The sequence below is a fragment of the Oreochromis aureus genome, linkage group 9 (assembly GCF_013358895.1).
Source record: "Oreochromis aureus strain Israel breed Guangdong linkage group 9, ZZ_aureus, whole genome shotgun sequence".
NCBI lineage: Eukaryota > Metazoa > Chordata > Actinopteri > Cichliformes > Cichlidae > Oreochromis > Oreochromis aureus.
The window spans coordinates 20,654,079-20,675,374 of record NC_052950.1 but is presented as its reverse complement, the minus strand read 5'-3'; the positions used below and the strand labels follow the sequence as shown (position 1 = coordinate 20,675,374).

Sequence of the window (21,296 nt, the reverse complement as noted above, 5' to 3'; positions counted from 1 at the left end):
TTAGCCTCTTTAAATGTACCTGTGTTGATAATAAGCAATGATTGGAAAACGTTGGCCTGGATTTGATGAGACCCAGTGTTCACTTCCATTTCTGGGCTATTTTTTTTTTCGCCGTAGAAGTACAACCCTGCCATATTAAAATTGATAAAACTGTATGAAGTTGTCTCAAACCTCCAGATGAAACTATTTACCATTAACATTCATATGGATTTTTGTTTCAGGCCTCTAGTCTGGATGATTCACTCTACTTGTCACTCTGTTTTTGGTCTCCACCAACTCCACCAAATATGGAAATATTTGGCTTTTTATCCGTCAGATACTGTTTCTGGTGCTGGTCAGGGAGCATGCAGAAAGTTTATTATCTGTTTATTTTCTGTCTCAAACCCTCTGATATAAGACAGAAAAGCCCTGCACTAAACCCCAGGTTTTAAACCATGAGCATTAGAGTTAAGATTTTAGTTATTTGTATATTGCAAATGTAACTGAAAATGACTCTTCCAAAAATATAATGGTGCATATACAGGCATCCTTTAGCCTATAACCATTAAAATGAGGTATATACTCGTTATGATGCAGAATAATATTCAGGTACAATGAGTTGGAAAAGCAATTCATGGTCTCGGTTTTGGAGCAGTAAGTTCCTTTTCTTCAGTTCGGGACATTCTGCCTTTTAGTTTTGTTCCAGAGAGCTGAGCGACCTTACAGCTCTGTGTTGATGCCCCACTCTACATCATTAAATAGCAATTTTGCTGACATATTGAAGCCATTACCTTGCAAAAGAGTAATTTCATAAAATGTGCCCTCGACTCCTAAACAAAATGGCTGTGCACTGTGCCTGTAAGTTCCAGTTCCCACGCAGATTAGCCTTTAATAATGCAACAGAATAATGACCTGCACGTCCAACTGGGAGAGAAGAAACTTGAACAAACTTTGGATAAGTAAAGCCTGAAAAGTTCCTCTCTCTTCCACACCTGTCCTTATTATCTGCCCTTTCTGTGCCAATTGATTATCCGACATCCCGCAACTATCTCTTCTCATTATTAAAGAAGTCTGACAGACACCTCTCCTCCTACTCAGCCTGTTCTTCATTCACGGTCACAAGCTGCTCATTGCTGTCCATCGAGGCCACCGGGCCAAGAGGGTGCATCCAATTCCGTCACTCTGCATGATGAGAGGAGGGAGGGGAAATAACAAAGATAAAAGAGTTGAAGAAACAGGACTGAGGCTCAGCCTAGTTGTTTGCAGACTCTCCGTGTGTTACCAGCACTGCAAACGCCATGAAGTGTATCATGGGCTCAATGAACTAGCCTAATCTTGTGCTCTGTGTAGTTAATTTTGATCCTGAATGTGTGAACACCTCCTCCATACAAGACAGAAAATTACACTTCAGAAGGAGTTTTTTTAATTTTGTTTTTTTGTTTTTTTTCACGCCTCAGTCTTTTCCTGGAAATGTGTAAATGTAGAGGATCACCTGTGCAGATCGGCGAGCAGAACAATCAGTCCTCTGTTCGCCGCAACTCCCACATGAGAGAGATATGAACACAGGGAACAGCTACTCATAATGCTTCTGCCATCTGTTCATTTATTAGTCTGGAACACCCATTCTTAGTCCAAGCATTAAAGCTCATTAATATTCATGCAACATTCATAAATGGAAGCGCTGCCCATGGAGTTGGGGTATCAGTGTCAGAGACAGGATAGGGGAAGTCACACTAATTGATGACTGATGGCTCTGCCATTAGCGGCAAAGCCTACGGCTAGAGTTAATGTAGTCCTAAGCTGCACTTTTATAGCTCTGCCACATATTTAGAAAATTTAGCTAATTTTGCATTGCATTTTCTCCGCAGCAAAGAGAAACACTTTAACGACTTGAGCTGCTTTCATTTCTTTTCTCTTCTTTGTTTCACCTTCTCTGACCTCCAGGTTGCCTGTTTGAAGATGAGCTCTGTACACCCTATGAGTTCTGCGTCAACGGTAAGTCCACCTTCATGTACACATACCTCTTTTTATCATATACAGGACAGTTAAAAGGTTTTATCAAGTTTATCCAAAATTAAGTCCTTAGTCCAGTCACACAGGCATAAAGACTCGCTGGAGACCACCAACTGCTAGGGAAAGTTGTGTATTACCCAACATGTTGGGAAGTGGTTGGTGGAGACCTGCTGCGGTGACGTGCAGTTTGCATGGAAGATGCTCACTTGTCAAGAGTGCTTGCAAACTGGTTAGTAAAACTGTGAAGAAAGCAATACAAACTGGAATCAGAGGCCGTCAAAGTAAAGGTTACACCTTTTGAAACATGTTGGTTCAAGCAAAAAAGCAATACGGGTAACTTCAATGGCAAATGCTCTCTGTTTCCGTTTGTGTCTCATTGTTACAGTTTCACCAACACTTAGTGAGCAGTTGGCAAATGTTTGCAGACAAGTTGGCATCTTCCATGCAAAGTATGGAACGCAATCACAAAGAGGGTTTTGATGCAGCATCCACTTTGCGACCAGTTTAACCCGGCATCCAGTGAGGAAATAGACATTTCATCCCTGATGACCTGAGGTTGCCAGAGGGTTGCCAACCAGTCTATAGGCCTATATGACTGAGACTGTAATTATCATTACAAATGACCATGAATCTCTGAAACCAATCATTAAAAAAGGTCTTTTAAAAAAATGCTCATCCAGGTTTCTCAAATCTAATCAAACAAATTGTAGGAGGGGGGCGTGGTTTCAGACAGAACAGGCACCTCAGTAATCAGTAGGATGTTTATCTTTTCCTTGGTTTTTGGTAGTTTCACCTTAGGTTGGTTGTGGAGAATAGAAGATCGCTGTGTATACAATAAATGCATTAGATATACAAAAGGTCAACAAATAGTCATAGTTCACTAAACTTTGTTTTAAACTGTGTGTGAGAAATTATTTTTACTTTTATATCACAGCTTTTGCTCCATGATTTCTGTTTATGCTTCAGTTTTTCTTTACAGGGAATGAGACCAAGAAAACAAAGGTCTGGTCACTTGATCATAACTGAATCACGAACAAAAATAATACTCTGGTATTCTGATGTGTTTCCACTTTCCTTATTAAAAGGAGCTTTTTCTAGGCAACCATGCTCCATATGAAACTAGTACAGTATTGTGCATGCCTGTATTGCAAATTGGACTCTGTTTCAGAGGAGGAGGAAGGACTTCAGACCCCTGGTTTCTTATAATATTAGCTGGTTGTCTGTGGTACACAATATTATAGCAAATGCAGTCTGCTAATTATAAAGCTCTCAGTAAGGCGGTGCTGTATCTACACCAATTAGCTGCAACAATAAAATCCAACACTGTGTAGTTTCCTCCATAAGCCAAAACGGAATTGGCCTGTAGACATGGACGCTTGCTCTCTTGGTGATGGCCCGGGGTGTTGGACACTCTGACACTGGCCGTGAATCCCTTGGGTCATGAAAATCCTGATGAGTGGAGCCTCCATGAGTCAGACTTGTGCCAGCAAATCCTCGAATGGCGATCGCATAGGGATGCCGGGTCAATGCCTTACACTCCTTACTGTGTTAAAATGTCAATTTACCTGGTTGCAATGCAATGTTTAAGTTACATTGACATGAATGTCCACATCCAAGATATTCAAGCGAAACGTCGCATTGTAACAAAATGCTATTGAGTCCACCTGTCAGCAGTTTTAATGTTGGTGCTGATCATGAAACTGGAGTTCTGCACCAAGTGAAATTTTCGAGTCACTGCTGCAAGTGCTTGTGCTTTAAATTTTGTAAATGTGAGGTTCACCAAAGTGGAGTTAAAGTCTCAACATCCCCGAACCTGCAGATAAAGCCTTAAGCTATTTTTAATCGCTCACAGATTTATATATAGATAGATGGAGACTGAAGGTCCCGCTCACAGCATTCTTCTTAGTTTAGACATACAGCATGAGTCATACTTAAGAAAAGCTTCAACGATGAATGTGAGCCAGGCTGCAACAATAATACCACACAATATAAACACACAGAAGCTCTCTGATCTCATTCATCTCATGATTGATTCCGGCGTCTTGCTTTCCCCCCTTCCGATTCCAAGGTTTCTCCAAACCACACATGACCTCATTTGCAAACCCTCTCGCCATGGAGCGCGGACCTGTCTGTCTCGGTGGTTGCCATGACAACGCGTCACCGGATGAACAGAGGGGAAATGTCATAGCTTTTCACTGTGTGGCATTCAGGCGGATCACGCAGCGGGCTGTAATTTTAAAGGGGATTGATAGCGTGTCGATATTGAGGATCGTCTCCGCGGAAAGTCGTCGGGAAAGGTTAATGTATTCAACACAGCAGCAGCAGGAAGTCAGGGAAGGGTCAAACGTGTATGGAGCGGTTTCATGTCCACGTGTTTGTTTTTGTCCTTGCAGGCATAATGATTAAATGCCTGTGCTTTGAGCCTGTTTGTTTGTCTGCACCTTTCAATTACTTTCTGCAGACTCATCCTGAAATCTGTATCACAAACAAGATGAAGGCAACAAGAGGAAGACGAGCACTTTCTCAGGCAGCAGAATTATATGCAAAACATGAACTACAGCTAACAGAACACAAAGTATCAAACTGACTATTAATATGCTAATAAGAGGAAGAGGATGAGAATGACCCGAGTTAACATTCGATTTTGAACTTTGTGTATGTCCTCAGATTTTTGTAAACATGATTACGAAGCCAGCGTGCACCATAGATAACTCATGCATGATCTGATTACATTTTGAAAAACCTTCCTGCATAGTTTTGCATACTATTGAAGGAACACGGATTTGAAACTGATGCCAAAACTCCTTCACACTTGAAGCTACCAAGAACAAAATGATACCAAATAATTTAGCATGGAAAACAAATGAATTTACAGTTTACTTGTAAGGAAGCTGATTTTTTTGCCTGTGAACAAAGTCCTATAAGAGTGATACTGTACATGGGAACTATTGCATATTGACATTAAACGACTAGAAATGACTAGAAACGACAGAAACCACTAGTACTGTAAAGTCACAATATGTGGTCTTTTATCGCGGTAATAGTAAACTTACTGGTACTTATATAGTTCTTTCTACTCTATTTGAGTACTCAAACTGCTTTCTTACTACAAGTCTAATTCACCCATTCAAACATACAGTGGCTTGCAAAAGTATTCGGCCCCCTTGAACTTTCCCACATTTTGTCACATTACAGCCACAAACATGAATCAGTTTTACTGGAATTCCACGTGAAAGACCGATACAAAGTGGTGTACACGTGAGAAGTGGAACGAAAATCATACATGATTCCAAACATTTTTTTTACAAATAAATAACTGCAAAGTGGGGTGTGTGTAATTATTCAGCCCCCTGAGTCAATACTTTGTAGAACCACCTTTTGTTGCAATTCCAGCTGCCAGTCTTTTAGGGTATGTCTCTACCAGCTTTGCACATCTAGAGACTGAAATTCTTGCCCATTCTTCTTTGCAAAACAGCTCCAGCTCAGTCAGATTAGATGCACAGCGTTTGTGAACAGCAGTTTTCAGATCTTGCCACAGATTCTCGATTGGATTTAGATCTGGACTTTGACTGGGCCACTCTAACACATGGATATGTTTTGTTTTAAACCATTCCATTGTTGCCCTGCCTTTATGTTTAGGGTCGTTGTCCTGCTGGAAGGTGAACCTCCGCCCCAGTCTCAAGTCTTTTGCAGACTCCAAGAGGTTTTCTTCCAAGATTGTCCTGTATTTGGCTCCATCCATCTTCCCATCAACTCTGACCAGCTTCCCTGTCCCTGCTGAAGAGAAGCACCCCCAGAGCATGATGCTGCCACCACCATATGTGACAGTGGGGATGGTGTGTTCAGAGTGATGTGCAGTGTTAGTTTTCTGCCACACATAGCGTTTTGTATTTTGGCCAAAAAGTTCCATTTTGGTCTCATCTGACCAGAGCACCTTCTTCCACATGTTTGCTGTGTCCCCCACATGTTTGTGGCAAACTGCAAACGGGACTTCTTATGGTTTTCTGTTAACAATGGCTTTCTTCTTGCCACTCTTCCATAAAGGCCAACTTTGTGCAGTGCACAACTAATAGTTGTCCTGTGGACAGATTCCCCCACCTGAGCTGTAGATCTCTGCAGCTCGTCCAGAGTCACCATGGGCCTCTTTGCTGCATTTCTGATCAGCGCTCTCCTTGTTCGGCCTGTGAGTTTAGGTGGACGGCCTTGTCTTGGTAGGTTTACAGTTGTGCCATACTCCTTCCATTTCTGAATGATGGCTTGAACAGTGCTCCGTGGGATGTTCAAGGCTTGGGAAATCTTTTTGTAGCCTAAGCCTGCTTTAAATTTCTCAATAACTTTATCCCTGACCTGTCTGGTGTGTTCTTTGGACTTCATGGTGTTGTTGACCCCAATATTCTCTTAGACAACCTCTGAGGCTGTCACAGGGCAGCTGTATTTGTACTGACATTAGATTACACACAGGTGCACTCTATTTAGTCATTAGCACTCATCAGGCAATGTCTATGGGCAACTGACTGCACTCAGACCAAAGGGGGCTGAATAATTACGCACACCCCACTTTTCAGTTATTTATTTGTAAAAAATGTTTGGAATCATGTATGATTTTCGTTCCACTTCTCACGTGTACACCACTTTGTATTGGCCTTTCACGTGGAATTCCAATAAAATTGATTCATGTTTGTGGCTGTAATGTGACAAAATGTGGGAAAGTTCAAGGGGGCTGAATACTTTTGCAAGCCACTGTACATTCATGTAAGCTCTTTTTTCTAGTATTAAGTGCTTTTAACCTAACTTTGACTATGCATCAGGAACAACACCGGTTTCAATGTCTGGGCCAGAACACCCTACCTCCATATCCACAGCTGGCCCTCAAAAATGGACATCATGCTGTGACATAACACCTCTTGTTTAAGTAAAGAATGACTTTTAATGCTTTGATACACAGGTCAGGACACTTTATTGGCCCTGCGACTAATTACTGTTTTCATTATTGATTACTGAGACGTTTTCCAGCCCAGTGAGTCATCCAGTGGCTGGTTTTATTCAAGTAACAGATAAAATACATCCTAATTGTTTTGCTTTACTTTTCTGTCAGCTAACTAATCAATTAATCAACTGGTTTTTGCACTCTGTGGCAACTCTAAAAGGGTTCAAAATTAATAAGCGTGGCTGCAGTAACCACACACCTGGAGAAGAGAGACGTATCATTGAAGATTTGTTCAGCATTTTACAAAGATGAGACCATTGATGCCACTCATGCCTGCACTAGAAATATCAAGCAACAACTAGCATCTATAGTTAGCTTACTTTAGCACAAAACTACACCTAAAATGCCACATAATTGGGTGGGTGTCTGTGATCTCATGCCTCCGGCAATGACCCTTGCAGAACTCCACACTGCTTAGAAGCAGAATCTGCAAAAGATCTTTTATTTTGAAAATCCACCACCACTTTCTCTAGGGTGCTCCTTTTTTTGACTTCCTGCTCTCGTCATGAGTCCTGTGTATTTCTTACATGGCTTCCATAAAAAAGAAACAGACATGACTTTATTTAATAAAATGTTAAACTGATGGCTACTACTGCTTCAAGCTTCGAGGCCATGAATACCCGAAATCCTTAAAGGGCTGGAAATACTAGTTGGCTGATTTTGTTGACTCTGCACCGAAGTGAATAAAACTAGATAAAGTTATTTCTAGAAATGCTGAAGCACTGTTCTGAGATGTTTCTTTTTCTTTTTTTTAAGGATTGGGACTATCTTCTATTGAGAGGGAGTGGGTAGACTTTGGAAGTTAGCACAAGTTGGGAGACCTCCTCCTTGATTTCCATACTAACCCAGTTTCAGAGGAAATGGGGGGAAAAAGAAGAGAGTACAGAAAAGAATATAGATATATAAAAAAAAAACTTTAATTACACGGCCTGCATTGGGAAAAGGAAGCAAAATAGAAAAAAACTGCTGACACCTTCACAATAAAATACCCCGAGGTAGACGAGAGTGTCTTAGTTAAGAATATGAAGACTCATGAAGAATGTAATGTGGATGATCATTTCTTTGGAGATTTGTCTGTTTGTATCAGCCGCAGCACAGCTTGTGAGTCTGTGTGTGAGAGCGTCATCATGGCAGAATATGATCCTCGAGGCACCTCGAGGCAGGAACATCTAAATATGGTTTTGAGTACTTTGGCAGGTGTTCGCGTGTTTGTTTGTATGGATGTGGACAGATTTGTGACCAGATACTCAAAATTTACCAGGAGTTAAAAAAGAAGACCAAATTCAGCCCACGGGTACCGAGTACTCATGTTATCACATAACCGTTTAGTAATGAACTCTGCGTACTCATAGGTTGGAGCGTCAGCGTGTAGCCGGTGTGATCCCCATGCAAGATTGGCCTCTAGTCGTATTTTCATTTTAGCTTTTATTTATTTATTTTGCCTCGCTCACAGAATTCATCTCCAACCGAAATGCAATTACTGCGCTGTGCTTGTTCACTGTAGGAAAATATATACAGGCAAAAAAGACTAATGTTAGATTAATGTTGTACCTAATATGCAAGTAATGAAACATTATTTAGTTGCCTCATCGGCGCACTCAGTCTAGCTCTGTCACTCTCCATTGGACTCCTGATGAGCAGCATCCACTGCACAGACATATGATGTGTGGGAGTAACTAGGTCTGCCACATCAACTCTTCCTCAGGTCCCCGAAGGAGTAACCTGGTTTATTCTGGGCTGGGCCAACCGTTCTTCACCCGGGCTGTTGCCATGCAGGGTGGCTGAGGGCAGGGGAGGGTTGCATCATTTTATATGTGACTGACTATCGTTTTCAGTGCTTATGAAAACACATTCTTCTTTATGCACTCAACAGCATGAAAACAGCTCTTTACAAATCAATCTCTATTCATCACAAACATAAGACCCAAAATTTACCGCATCCATAGCAACATATTCACCCCCTTTTAAGACAAACGTAAACCACTGGTGCAAATGATTGTCTAAACGTTTCAGCTGCACTTACTTTGATCACACAGAGCTTTAGAATGACAATATTTTATAATTTAACATTAATTTGTCAACTAAAATCACAATTAACTGCTTCCTTGCAGATTTTATCAACTGTAGCTAGCGAGAATGAGCTAATATGCGATGAGACTTTAATTTTTTTAAAATAAAGTATGCGTAAAAGAGTGTAATCTTTTACATATATTGCCTATTTTTGTAAAATTATGATATAATAAAAGACTGCAACAGGTATCAGCATGCTCACCAGCTAATCTTCCCGTCTTCAAAGAGACCTCGGTGGGTTGAATACTGGAGATAATAATACATGAAAGCTATCCACTGAAAACCCCTAACTTATAAAAAAAAAGAAGATTTTGAACAAAGATGCTTCAGTACGAACTGTAGATCAGGTAGATCATTTAATATCCTTACACATACCATCTGACTTCCTGCCGTCATGTCTCATTTTTAATGCAATGCTTCAAATCTTTACTCTCGTCTTCAGGGAATGCTTTTCTAGACGTTGTTCTAAAAGCATATGTGATTACCCGGGAAATGCATTTTAATTTGATGCAGCTCTCCAAAGTCTGTGGCTTACTGCTATCATAAGCTAGGCTAAAGTACAGCGGATAAGTGCTACATGTTTCCCTCGGGGCACACTATTAAACACTTAACCAACAGTGTGGTATCGATTGGCGGTTATCTTTCCTCCACTCGGGCCAATATTGTCTGAAACATCCACACTGTATTTCAGATTTAAGCTGTTTAGGTGATGCTTCTATTGATCAGCAACAAGCGCAACTGCAGCATAAACACCTTAAGTAACCACTACAAAATCCATCATATCAAAAAAGTACAAAAAAATATCTGCAAGGACAGAGAAAGAGCGCCAGAGCTCAGGAGGCAAATCCAGGAATAATCAGGTATGAAGTGCTGAGTAAAGTAACTGTAAGTATTAAAAGATGTTACAGCGGGTTTAACAAAAGACACGAGCTCTTCAGGGGAAGGAAAAATGTAATAATAGAGATGATTTATGCCCCACAGCCATATTCAACAGGCGGTATGTTTTGATCTGAAAGTCTGATTTATCTTTATTCATTTCTGTATTTCCATGTGCATTACAGAGCATGCATAAATATAATTATCATTTCAAAGCCACAACTGCCACACAGGAAGCCCAGAATAACCTGTAAACACTTCATTAATCATATACTGATCACTTTAGCTTTTGTTCCCATACCGTTCCTTATTTGCAGATTACATCTGGCCGGACTCGGTGCGTTGATCTGAGTCTATTTATTTTCATAACATGAGTTGCGACGCTAATACACCTGTTCCAATACATCTTAATTTGTCTCCTGGGTCCGTCTGCCTCATCTTCTGAATGTACAGTCTTTTGGAAATGCTTTGCTGTCAGCTTTAGTGTTTCCTCATGTTATCCAAGAGCATTAGCTTTCACAGTTTAAATAGCTTTAGCAGCAGCCGGGCGTCTCTCTGTCTGTCACAGCGAGAGGAGAGACGTGTCTGGATTTAGAGCGCTTCACCTTTTTCAGCTGAAAATCTTCTTTATTCCTGCCAACGTGCTGCTTATCCAGTCACAGCTTCTCTTTATAATGAACATCACCGATTTATGGGATGGTGCATTTGAGGACTGATCAATTGATTGATTCTGTGGCCTACTTTATGTATTATGGATTACATTGATTGAGCTTTAATTGCGCTGCAGTCTTGCCACTGCAAGACAGCACATACTGATGTATCGTCAGCTTAATGTTCCCTTAAGCCTCGCAGGAGATCATCAGAAAATCACTGCAAATAGACTTCAGCTGGACGGTTCGGACATTCGTAGATCCGTTCCACTCATAGTGACATATTTTAGGAAAATCATTTTGCTGTTTGATTGATTCCCACGTGTCAACCCTCTGCATACCAAACACACGCTGGGAACCTCCAGGCCTGGAATTAAAATGTTGTTTTTATCTGTCAAAAAAATAGAAGGAAAGAAAAATGTGTTTTCCTTCAAGCTGTCAGCTACAATAACCATTCCTGCTTGTTTTGATCTCCTCAATATTGTAAATATACTCACTAAAGTGACAGGATAATGCTTTGTGATTCATTGCGCATGTGGCTCTGAATGGCTCGGCACCACCTCGATAAACCAGTCAACTGTTATATTTGCCAAACAAGGATTTCTTTGTTGTTAAACACCTGACTTCTATGTTTAATGCACTAAATCACAGTGTGTGTGTGTGTGTTTTCATATCTGGTTGCTATCGGGAATGTCCCTGACAACAGAGAAGGAAGTAACATGTGCCATCACCATGGAAACCAGTGAAGGATGCAGAGCATCAAACATTGAACAGTTTTCCGTCACTTGTTATGTCACCAGCCTCCCTTTATTTCTTACATAATAGGCGCTGATAGTGTAATAACTGGGAAAAATATATCACAAAACACTCTTATTTTGGGATCATATTAACCCGACACCCGGGAAAAAAAAAAAAAAAAGAGGGATTGTTGGCAAAGAGGAACGAGACAGTTGACGTTCTGTGATGCACACACGTCTGTGATGATCTGAGTCTGTAGGTGGGAAGTTTTCCTCTGCGCCGTTGGAGATCTCGAAATAACTCCGGAGCGTTGCACCGTGCTGTCTATGCTAATTCACCTCCTCCCACAGGCTTATTCCTGTACAGAGCTGTCATTTAATGATTCACAGGGAAGAGGGGGGGGAAGCTGGAGAGGGACACACCCGCATCTCATTAAAACTAAGAATTCAATTTAGAGCGTCGTTAGACATCACATTATTATCTTTCATGCAGAATCACTGTAGCCAACAGAAAACTGCTGTTTCCATTTGCAGCCATTTATATTTGGTGGTATGGCTGTGCTGTGGGACACACCCAGTCCCTGTCCACTTGTATATGGAGGAAGACGGAGTCGGGAGAACCGATTAATCCAGAGAAAGCATGAAAAGAAGTGAAGAGGAGGAAAAAGGAGGTTCTAGGGTGGAGGTGGGTTGTAAAGTGGCTTGCAGTTATGCAGTAACTTCAGACAGGCCCATGCAGCTCAAAATACTGAGCCTCATATAAGACTGGATTGCTAATTGGACGTGTAGAACGGTGTCAAATGATTGCACTGAGCGTAACTTCATTAAATGTACAATTATTCCACCCTGGAAAAAGAACAGCTCAAGGAAACTTCTGACCCATGTCTGTGATTGAAAAATATAATTTATCATAAATCGTTTGATTTGCACTTGTCTGTTTTCAGAACCCTAGGCAGAAAATTGCAGTATGTAATGGACATCAGTTTTTGCGTATTCTTTGTTTCCCGATGTGTCATTAAACATCACTCATAGCATTGATGTTTGCTGTCATTGTCCGACATCTTGGGGCTAATTAACGGGAAGCTGTGGTGCATGACCAAGTGCTGATTCACATCATTAAATCCCAGCTAATCACAGCGGCATCCCTTACACATACTCTCACGTGGCAGCATAGATGATTGCACACATATGAACGCACGCTCGCGGAGGAAGTAGCTCAGATTGAAACTGCAGGATTCATCTCCAGAGATCTTCTTAGACTTTCATTTAGTGAGTTTAGCAAACAAGACGCATGGATTTATCTTCCAAGCTGAGAGAAGGTGACAACACGGGTCATTTATATTCTAGGCCTTGCATCTACACACTCCCTCCTGACCCCCTGAGCCTCGGCATCTTTCAGAGGTCTACACCATCCATTGAATTATGGGGCTGATAGGGGCTCTGTGGCGTGGGTTGCCTAGCAACTTGTATTGAGTGAGGCAGGAGGCCTGCTGATAGGGAGATTACTGGGGTTCCCGATAAAGTCCTCCCTGCCATGAACGCCGGCTTATCGTGGTGCTGTCGGAGGAAAAAATGTCAGCTTTTAGCTCCCCAAAAACAGGAAATCAGAGGTACGAGGCACGGCAGGTGCCTCACACAAATATAACATTTCACCTGGGCAGCTTTACATCATCAAAGCCACAAAAAAGGGGCTGTAAAATTGTGTGTGTGCGTTTGTTTCTCACTTTAAGCTGTAAAAATAAAAAACACTCATGAACCTGTTTTCACCATTTTCCTCTCTGTAGATGGAGTGTTTGGAAGGTGCCAAGAACTGGCCGGTGCAGACCTGCACACGTACGATATTTCTCCCTCTGCTCTGCAACGTCTCAGGATCGTCCTCCAGAAACTGGCTCACAGAGGTACAAACAGCCTGTCCATCTTCGTCCAACTTTCTTTTTGTCTCTTCGGCATCAGTCGCAGCAAATGCCTGTCAACTGCCATGGAGCGACGCAAGCCAAATAAGCCAAGCTGTCTCTTTGGCTAGGCGCAGCGCACCACCAGAGAGCTAGAACAGGTCATTTGACTCATATCAGGCCATTGTTGTGCCCCCATCGCCTAACTCTGGCAGCCAATCAGACCAGCACGTATGCCGCTCAGACATTTAAAGCTAATTTTGTGGATGAGAGGCTGTGAGGTGTGCAGTGTAATCACTTCAGACAGTCTCTACTGCTCGCTCACTGGCAGCTGGCAGTGATATATATATATATATATATTTTTTCATGGGTATACATCTTCAGAGATATATTACATAAGAACTAACTATATGTGCATTTAATTTAGATGAAAATCAGTAGGAATTCCAAATATCTGTTTCTTGTTTCCTAACATGGAGACATGCCGGCTTTCCTTTGGATTTTGTATAATCAGTGCATCTAATGTGGGAAAATTGATATTCATGTCTTATACTACTTGTGGGGAACAAAGTCTTCTCTTGCTGATACAGTGTGAACGCCAGCGCTAATTAGGAAGCATGAATCAGAGGGGAAAAATAGCTTGAATTCTGTGTACATTGGAAAATATGAAGCAAACAGTAGTATTTCATTTCATGGGCCTGTGATTTAATAATTTAATAGCATGTTTCCTAGAAGCAAATATGTAATTTGGTACTCATTATAAGTATAAATGTAGACACAACATGTTCAGGCAGTACGTTCCTAATTAATTACATCCAATTAAATGCCTGAGCGTGTGCACAGCAGGTCAGCTGAACATGCAAAAAGAGGAAACATGTCTGCAATTCAGCATAGACGGAAACGTTCATTATAAACACGTTAAAATGAATAGGTACCAAGGAAATACATGTTTCCTTGTAAAAAAAAAAAAAAAAATCTTCCAAGTTCTCCAGCATTTAACAGCTTGTAACTGCAGCTATGACCCACCAGGGGGCAGTAGACACCTTTAACACAGACCGTGACCGGCCGCTCAGCCCTCCAAGCGTAATTGGCTTTGCAGGCCACTCTGAGCTTAATATCTTTTAACAGGCGTAAACCAGTGTTGAAAATCATTAAGAGTAAGCAGCCGGCCAGAGAAAATCACAAAAAAAAGAAAGAAAAAAAAGAGGGAGAAAATGGAGTGATGAATATTAAGCCAGGCGAGACCACACATTTATTCTAATTACTGCTTAGAAATAAACAAATGAGAGCGAGGAGGATGAGAAGAGATCCGGTGTGTAAATGTTTTTTTTCTGCTCTGTTTTAAGAGGTGTTTAATTCTTCAGATGGTTTTCATTATGAGACTTCTTCGGTGACCTTGTATTTTAAGACTCCCACCACAAACATGACATCATCACTTTGAAACATGCTCGCCCATTCTGTCTGGTAGAATTACATCCACAGACACGGAGCATTATCTTCGGATGAGTCCACAATGCACTGTTAATGCTCGGTGGCACGTTATTCTTATCAGCTCAACAGCTATTGAAGTGTCATCTTTGAGACATCGGGGACCCTTTTTTGAGGCTAGACGGGGTTATAGAGACCATTGTACTGTAACCCAAATTGAAGAGATGAAGGAGAGGGAAAAAAACGCGGGGGGAACATCAATAGAATCGATTTACAATCCTCTTTATCTTGCATCAGAGCAGGTAGAAATCACACAATCTCTGCTCAATGCACAACACCAATGTCATTCAGATCAATAGAAATTGACCCTTGTACAAAAGGGCTTGGGTTGTCTGGATGTGCCCCCATTGGCAGAGCACATTGTCTGGTATTAAATTTTCACCACAATACCTCTTGAATGCAAGACGCTGTCATCCAGCTGCAAATGACTTTTATATTACACGTCATCTAAAGCTTAGTTAGTATTCACCGTGCACAGCTGCAGTCTTCCTACACATTTCATATAGCTAGACTGCTGTCATACAGCTTTGGGATCATTATGGCTCTGCTAAATATGTGTGCTGCTGTAGCCTTGGATTGTGTGACTATACACACAGGAGCTAATTCAGTTACTGCAGCGATTTGAATTTGATGTTCAATATATTCAAATGATGAAGTATTTAATTGACCGTTCTCTAAAGCCCTCACTGGAACAGCAATTTTCCAATCATAGCAGTGCTTTCCCTACTTTGTGGAGGGCAGTGGGTTTTCCTGTGTTTTTTGAGTCATGTTATATTCTGTCCTCTCCTCTGGTCTCTGTTTCACCGGGTGATGGGAGTGGCTAACAAAGCAGATGAACTGAAGGTAAGGTCACAGAGAGAGTGCAATAAAGTTCTCCCAGTAGATGTTAAGAGAAATAAGTCAGCTGAAAGTGTGCCAAAATTAGGTGCAACGGACAACTTCTGGAACTCAACCCATAAACTTGACCACTATCTCTTTTGTGGTCGTCTGCTTTTGATGCCTGATTTATGCCACTGCAGATGTGTCCTTTCGTTTACGAAGGTATTTGTCTGCGGAGAGTCTACAGAGAGGAGTTTTCAACCACTGCAGACAGATAGGCAGTCCAAAGCTGCCCATCTATCTGCCCACGCGCTACCATCACTGGACCATAATTTCCCCATTAACCGCTACACTGCTCGCAGTGCTTCTGCCCTCGCCACATATACTGCTTTTGTAATCCACGTCTCCTCTGTAACAGCAATGCTGAAATTTGAGTTATATCTTGGAGAGGAGGAAGACGTTGTAGAGAGCCAAATCTGTGCAGTAGAGCAGATGGTGGGTGATGACTGTGTTGCTGTGGCCAGAAAAACTCATGCCTTTTAACTATGCTGTGAGCAGGCGCACAAATGCATCGAAGTTCGGGTCGTTTGTACTCAGATGTTTTAAGATGTCCACATTGCCAGTGTAATGGCGAGGGAATCCATTTAAGCTGGGAAAAACAACAAGCAATCTCCTGGTTGTGCTCCTTACCTGATGCTCATTCTTCGTGACTTCCGTTTGCTTTCTGTCCTAAGGCCCAGCTATCATCACCTACGATAATCCTTGGCATAAAACTTGGGTTAGTTTAACATAAAAGTTGATACAAGTTTGTAGGCCATGGTATTATGAATACACGCACATGTGCAAGTGAGGCCAAAACTGGACCAAGGAGCTAGCTAAAGAACAAAGGAGGAGTTCTCCCAAGCAGCACACGACCTTGAAGGGCGGAGAAGGTTTTGCTTTGTTATTAAAGGTGCTGTTACAAAAATTTTGACTGCAACTCATACCTGGGTCTTTTAAACAATCTCTGCCTGAGTCTACTGAAATTCCTGAAGATGCTAGAAGTTTAGTGTCGATAGAGTGCAAGCTAGCCTTGGCTAGAGCGAGTGTAGCTCTACTTTTACCCCATTCATTTATAGACATAGCAACCGTAGCTATGGAGGAGGAGGGACTTAGCAAGCAGTTGTGCTCCTAGAAGGTGAGTACAGTTCATACTAGGTCCAGATCAGTGTTTATGCTTTCGAGCGCCACATGTTAAACATCAGAAAGAATTATGTCAGAATGCAAGACTGGTTATATAAAGTTGATGGAGCATATCAAACTGCAGTAACCTAAAGTTGATTGACTTCGCGACCCTCTGTAGAGCAGCACATAGTCTCATACAGACAAGTCAAGTAAGATGATGCACTGTGACAGTTGCATTAGCTCTATTGACAGGAATCATCGGTCAGGGAGACTCAGTGACCATAAACTGACATCATGTCCCTCCAGCGGTACGGAAACAACAGGTTACTCATGGTCCTCCTTCGGATCCTGCGCAAACCTGCTTTCCTTGACAGACAAGCAACTAAAACTGCTGTTGTTGTTCACCATGTTCCACTCTGTCTGTTCCTTCACAGCCTAGCTAGATAGCAGCGGGGAGAAAAGATACACTTACACGCTAATGTGCTGCGTGAAAACTGGAGTTGTTATAAGGAAAACACGGGGGATCTACTGAATCATTCAGTGTGACTCTGGCTACTTTCTGCTGCAGACTTTGACTCAGAGCAAATTATTTGCTGCAGTTTAACTAAATGTCTTTGCACTCTTGTAGATGTTCTATGCACCATATAAACATATATTAGCATTTAACCGGGACAAGAATAACTAAATCTAGGTGGGGCTGGAGCATTTACGCTTTCATTAAATTTTATTTTATTAAGGCGTGAGAATACTGAGTTCTGAGTACTAACATGAACCCCACAGCAAATGCAGCAGTATGTTACAAATGGCACTCATACAGCATGTGCATTCATATAACAGAGCCTACATTGATTTAATGCACTTGTCAAATTCAGATTGACACATTTCATTCTGACTAATTAAACAGAACTTGCTGCTAAGTAATTCAAGCCCTTTTCCATTAATGCCTTTAAATCAGTTAGTGCAAAGAAGTGAAGGAAAGGGAAAAATCTGCATTTCAAAAAAAGAAAAAACACCAGATGAAACAACAAGGCATGTAGACAGGATCCCATCTAATAGGCTTTGAATATTTAGGAGCCCCCCCACACACTCCCTCTCCCTCTGTCACACAGAAAACAGACAGGAGGCCAACAGAAATATCTTGCTTGTTTGAAAGCTGTTGCACTAATGGCAAGGCGTTAATTAACTGAGGCATTTGCCTGAGACGGGATGCTATCCTTAACAGGCGAAAAGCGGCAGCACTTGATGATGGAACCTGCTCTTTCTCTGGACTTACAGATGAATTTGCATGACATTTAGCTCCTCAGTGCCAGGATAATCAGCGGAGAGGTTGATTGAGAGGAGCCCAACCGTAAAGGCCCCACCACTTTTCTCCCTGACTTTTTTTCTTTTATAAAATGCCTCATTTTGATTCTGTAATTTGCGCCGGCATACTTTTTTCCTCAAGTGGGGCCCATCGCACGCAGACAAAACATTGGTATGTATGGAAATGAACGCATCCCCCAGGAGACGGAGGGGATAGAGGTGTCACAGTCGATGAAGCCGGCCTCATCCTGTTGCGGCGCCATCGCGCATTTACCACTTGAACCTATTTAACCGGCTACAGTAAACTGCAGGTGCCATATGGATCCTTTAGGGCTGAAGCCAGGCCCGATCCTCCCATCGCCCGCTGATGGTGGCATAAATGATGATCACCACTGTAATATATAGCAAGTATACACCACACTGCGTAAGCCACGGGTAGTTAACTGTCATTGTTCTACGGATGGATGGCTGAGCTGCGTTCCAGAACAGTGACAACATACGCTGCTTTGTGCTCCATTCACTGCTGCCAAGAATGACTAGAGGCATCTGTAGCTACTCTGCATTGCTCAGATCCTCATCTGGTGCTTATGAATATCTATGAGAATATCCAGCGTGTATGGGTGAGAAACCCGGCTAATGAAGACATTCTGCAGTGTTGAAACGCTCATTCCTTCACAGATTTCTACTTTACAGTCTGTTTCCTTATTAAACCCAAGAGCAGCATTGGCTTCTTTAGGTAGACACCTCTTTAGAGTCTGGTAAAAAAAGTTCGATGTGTGGCAGCAATTAATTGATTCTCATTGTAAAACACTCTTACTCTGGAATTGCCGTGTCATCTGTGTGTTCTTGTTTTTAAAGTATAATATGGTTGGTGTTTCGGTGCTCTCCGCTAGTGGAATCCTGTGTCTCTTGGCTCATTGGGAATGGGGCCATGTTTTGGGTATCTTTTTTGCTTGGGTAGCTCCATCTGGTCTTGGCACCACTGTGCTTTGCCCCTGCCCAGGAGTTCTGCATCCCAACTATGTGTTGGCAATTAGCAAGGATGTTGGCACGGCGTCAGGCCACTGTGCGACAGTCTCCCCGGGCTTGTTGATGGGCTGTGCTGTGCGCGCATATGTGTGTGTGCGTGTCTGTACATGCATGTGCAGACATGTGTCCCTGCATGTGTGCACGTGCAGTCATGTCTTCAGTTTAGCTTGTCATAATTTTGGACTTCCTCTATTCTTTCATCCTTTATCTTTGCTGTTTTGTACCATAATGTTTACTCTGCAGTGCTGAGAGAACTACAGTATAACACTTTCTCTGAAGTCTTGTACAGTTGAACAGTTCTCCGTGCTGAACAGCAGAACAGTGTAAGCAACATTATAATAAAACAATCATTTTTTAATATTACTTCTTTTTCGTTTTTCTTTTTTTTTCTACAGGTTTGACATGGCAGGATGACATCACTCAGCAGGTCATCTCCAGAGAGCTCTCCAAATTGAAGAACATCCCCCTCCGCCATCAGGCCACCCCTCCAAGCCTCCTGGCCACCTACAGCAGCTCCAGAGACAGGAAACTGAGGCCTGGACAAGATGAGTTGACTAGAAACCTTCATAAGTACCTCACGGGACTGGGCTTCCTGCCGCGGGCTGAAATAGATGGACAACTGGGAGTCCAACATGAGGTGGCCAATGTTCAAGTGAGAATCCAGCTCTGAGTAAATGTGTAGGAGCCGCTGGGCATCTAAGTGAAATGAACAGTAACAAACACATAAAAATGAAAAAACAACAGAAGGGCTGAAAAAAGGCTTGTGGTAGGATGATGTTAAAGTTAATTCTAGCATTTTGCAGAACCTTACTTGACGGGTTGATAACGTATGGTGTGAAAGGCATTTAAGAAGCAACTGGATCTAAATGATTGAAAAATGATGAAGAAGGAAGTAGTGTCAGGACTAAAGGTCAGGATGTCTGCCATTTAATTTGTTTCAAGCTAGTCCTTCAACTTTATGGCACGGACATACTAAACTGAAATATGCTTTAATGGCTTATGTAAAAGTAGGTGCAACATTAAGGTCAGGATTTAGGAATCCATATTGTCCAAGTAAACATAAAGCGTCACATTTTCTTGGCTAAATTATAGAAGGGCCTCTTCCCACTTCTTTTGACAAAGTGTCAGTATCCTTCTTCTGCTGGGGTCGCCCTCTTGTCTTTACTTTGCCTTTGTTTCTTGCTTTCTGTCTTCGCTTCCTCTCCCACTGAGCTGGGAGCCTTTTTATACAAAGATCTTCCATCACCTCTTTACATTATTCAGTCCTTATATTTAGGGTGGAACCCTGGCTTTGTGTGAAATGTGCTCCGCATCCTTCATAGCCGAGCCGCTTCCTGCTGCTGTGTCAGTGCAGCCATAATGCAAAGTTGAAGAGTTCAGAACCTTCTTTATTGATGAAATGAGCTCCTTTGTTGTCTGGTGTGATGGAAAAAGGCAAACATGGTTAGCATGAATGGCAGAGCAGCCCCCATCTTGCTGTGCTAATGCCATTATAACCTCTCAGTACGGTGGGGTTGGAAAGACTGACATTTTCTCTATATACATTTGAAGGACGGAAAATGGCAAGGGAGATAGCTAGTATTAGTGCAACAGCAACATGGATAATGATGCTGTTCAGTGGAATGGATATACTGTATGCTGAACTGAAGCGTGGGCTCTTATGATTCACACGAGAGGAATTATTTTTCTTCCTCTCTTAGAGCACAATCACACATTTTGGTGCCAATATTAATAACAGCTACAATAACAAATGGTTAAAATGCCTCTAAAGGTCTTTGTGTCATTTTAATGTAAATACATTATTCATCATGTGTCAAATATATACTCATATGACGAACTTTTAAATCAGATGACTCAATTTTTTTCTCTCTCTTTAGATAAGGCATTGCTGCTACCTCTCAGATAGAGGGGGTATATTTTTTTAAAGTTTGTTGTGTGCTGTGGAAATGCATGAAATTACTCTTTGAGTGACACTATCTCATCTATGATTTCCATAATGCAATTTCCAAGAGCAGTTGTCTTTGATCTGGATTCCCCATTCATATCCTGTCCCGTCTCGTCGAGCTAAGGTTGCTTCTCTTTTTATACTGAGGCCTGTCACAACAATGCTGACCCAGTACAACCCATTTAATGTTGTCACAAAGAAAAAAAATACTAGGTTATACTTATCATATGACTGATATGTCGCAACAAACTCTACAGCCATGCTAGCGGTTTCTTGTATTTAGGCATGCTAACAGTGATAGCATAGTGACATGGCTTCAAATCATCATACTCTATACATTAAGGG

At 41.8% G+C, this 21,296-nt stretch overlaps 1 protein-coding gene across 1 annotated transcript in view; it reads left to right on the top strand.

Annotated features, from left to right (window-relative positions):
• Positions 1 to 21,296, top strand: part of ptprn2 (protein tyrosine phosphatase receptor type N2) — a 148,388-nt gene that overhangs the window by 18,431 nt on the left and 108,661 nt on the right. Inside the window, exons 2-4 of the mRNA XM_039617623.1 lie at positions 1,924 to 1,974; positions 13,097 to 13,210; positions 19,402 to 19,658. Coding sequence (XP_039473557.1) covers positions 1,924 to 1,974; positions 13,097 to 13,210; positions 19,402 to 19,658 — 422 coding nt within the window. The remainder of the gene's footprint in view (positions 1 to 1,923; positions 1,975 to 13,096; positions 13,211 to 19,401; positions 19,659 to 21,296) is intronic.